Source organism: Etheostoma cragini, chromosome 6, assembly GCF_013103735.1.
Source record: "Etheostoma cragini isolate CJK2018 chromosome 6, CSU_Ecrag_1.0, whole genome shotgun sequence".
NCBI lineage: Eukaryota > Metazoa > Chordata > Actinopteri > Perciformes > Percidae > Etheostoma > Etheostoma cragini.
Genome location: NC_048412.1, coordinates 27,919,621 through 27,922,452, shown reverse-complemented (window position 1 = coordinate 27,922,452; position 2,832 = coordinate 27,919,621). Strand labels below are relative to the sequence as shown.

General features: G+C 34.2%; 1 protein-coding gene across 2 annotated transcripts in view; it reads right to left on the bottom strand.

The window, feature by feature from the left end:
• The window catches only part of zgc:113232 (uncharacterized protein LOC541546 homolog), a 32,119-nt gene that overhangs the window by 18,280 nt on the left and 11,007 nt on the right, over positions 1-2,832 (bottom strand). For both annotated transcript variants that reach the window (XM_034873655.1, XM_034873654.1), the window contains 2 exons: positions 1,399-1,452; positions 105-158 (listed from right to left, as the gene is read on the bottom strand). In XM_034873655.1, the coding sequence (XP_034729546.1) occupies positions 105-158; positions 1,399-1,452 (108 nt within the window). The remainder of the gene's footprint in view (positions 1-104; positions 159-1,398; positions 1,453-2,832) is intronic.

The window sequence follows — 2,832 nt, the reverse complement described above, 5'->3', positions numbered from 1 at the left end:
ATATATATATATATATATATATATATATATATATATATATATGTACAGTATATGCAGGTACTTCAGAACTTCTCATGTCTTTTGCTTGTGTTTTATTTCCATACCTTCTGTCCATCTCGTCCCTGAGCGCCCTCTTTGCCTTCATCACCGCGGGAACCCTAAAACACAAAACACAGAAACAATGAAAAACAGCTGTTTTATGAACAAAAGAGATGCATGATGAGGAAGAGAAAAAAGTTTATAAAGGATGAAATTAGATAGGTAGATTTTACAGAAACTTGTGAACTCATTAACTGGGATTTGTTTTTGTTTATTTGACTTTACTTTAGATTCTTCTGTCATATTTGCTGTATAAAGGTTCAGAGAGGAAAGTATGTTTTATCTTTATTAAGCAGAGCAGACGACAGCAAAACATTAAATTGTCTTATTTTAAACCTAAACAATCTTCCAACTTAAAATATTAAATAGCGGGGTCTCAAACATGTTTTTCGTGGCTTTGCCATTGTTATATAATGAAGTTTTGATCTGTAAAGATCAACAGATCGTTGATTTCACGTCCTGACAACCGATCATTTACAATTTACAGTTCTTATTTAACAGGACAGGCTCCATGGCATCGAGTGTGATATATCCACCATATTATTTGGGAAAAGTTTGACACTAAGGATGAAGTGGTCAAATTAAAAATAATGTATTGAAAAAAAAGGTGAAATCACTGATCCTGATTATTGATTTCCATATTTGAAATTGAAAGCTCATTTAAGCCTTGTGTTGTCTTCCGTCAACCATGAAAAAGCGGAGATTTTCAACACTATTCTCGCTTTTTCCGACATTTTTTGTCACTTTTTAAATGTTGTGGGTGCTTTTTAGATGTTTTTTCCAAAGTTATTTGATATTCGTAATGTTGACGTTTTCAGGGCTTATTTTGAAGGCCCATTTTTTGTCATAAAAGAAAACTTAAAACGGGTCAAATTTGACCCGAGGACGACATGAGGGTTAAGATGAGATAAGATAAGAAAAACCTTTATTTGTCCCACAGTGGGGAAATTGCGGTTTCCAACAACAAAGATAGTTAAGTGTACAGAGATAGAGAAACTATACAAAATATAGCAAACAGTATTATCCAATAAATTACACACAAACTATTAAATTGCACTTTGATGCAATTGTTCAATTGTTTTATTTCAATCTATTTTCGATTTAGAATTGTAATCGTGACATCCCTATTATTCAATTTTAATCTCAACCTTTACGTTTTAGACGCTCTTTTAAGAACAGTAACATGCTACTAAATCATAAATGTTAATGACCTCTATATAAGCACTTCAAACATCAGTCAGTCGGTTAAGTACATACTGTATATTCAGAGTAATGGTGTGTATTAGAGAGTGTCTTTACCTTTATGCCTTTACCGCCCTTTGGTCCTGGAGACCCAACGTCACCCCGAGGGCCCTGAAATAGAACAAATCAATAGGAATAAAAATGTAACCTGTGTGTGGGTGTGTTTGTGTAACATTGACTTCTCCATTTAAAGTTCTAATAAGAACAATAATGAATATATTCTGTAGTATTAAAAGCTGATTTGAAATTAAAAGGACATTGAAGCATTAAAAAATTTGAAATGCAGTGTTGTTGTGGTGCTGCAGGCGTCTGTCGACCTAAATGTTGCACATTCAGACATTTGACATCAGTTTTGAAATAAAGAATGCAAACTTTTCAAAAACTGGGCTGCAGAAACTAAAGCTTTTGCTGGTGGTTGATCTTTAAAAAAGAAAACAATTCTCATAATTATTTTGCAAAATACTTCTGTTGGTTTATAAATCAGTGAATAAATTTGTGATCTTTTGCTTCCTGTCCCCTACTAATTATAAACTAACTTTATGTTATATATATATATATATATATATATATATACACTACCGGTCAAAAGTTTGGGGTCACTCACAAATTTCCATTGGACTCCATTCTAGACAGAATCCCAGCTGAGATCAGTTGCCTTGTTTTTTTTAACCAGGGCAGTAATCAGATTACATTATGTGGTTACATCATTGCAAAAGGGTTGTTTAATGTTTTCTTAGTTAGTTTTTTTAAAATAATATCAGATTAGTAAACAAAATGTGCCTTTGGAACATTGGATGAATGGTTGCTGATAATGGGAAATGTAGATATTGCATTAAAGATCAGCCACCCACTCAGATCAGCTGGTATCCTGTCTATAATGGAGTGTAATGGAAATTTGTAAGTGACCCCAAACTTTTGACCGGTAGTGTATATATATACAAAAATGCCTCTGAGTGTGTGTTGTACCTGTAACAGCTTATCTAAAAACCACAACCCCTGGACATACACAAATGTAGACATACAACATCAAAAATACATTTTAAAGTGCTCCTATTATGCTTTTTGGCCTTTTTTCCTTTCCTTTATTGTGTTATATGTGTTTTTGTCCTTGATTTCATGTTGTCGGGGGAAATGCCGAAGCATAAATCATGATTAAGTCTTCCACAAAACGAGCAAAAACACTGATGTAGTTCAACAACAACAACAACAACAACAGGTAAAGCCCCCAAAATCCCCAGCAGCCTCCTGTCCTGCGTCCCAGCTCCACCTGAGAGCTGCGGGAACCACCATGACGGCAGCTTGTGGGTCCTAATTGGCAGCTGGAGGAGCCACAAAAAAAAAAAACTCCAACCGACAACTATTGGATCAACAACTAAAGTCAATCAGTACTGCTCCCATGAGAACACATTCATTAGAAATTAGACCATACTGTAAATACATTTTACTATTTATTCGCATTACTTCTATTTATTTACTGTTTGTTCATCTGTG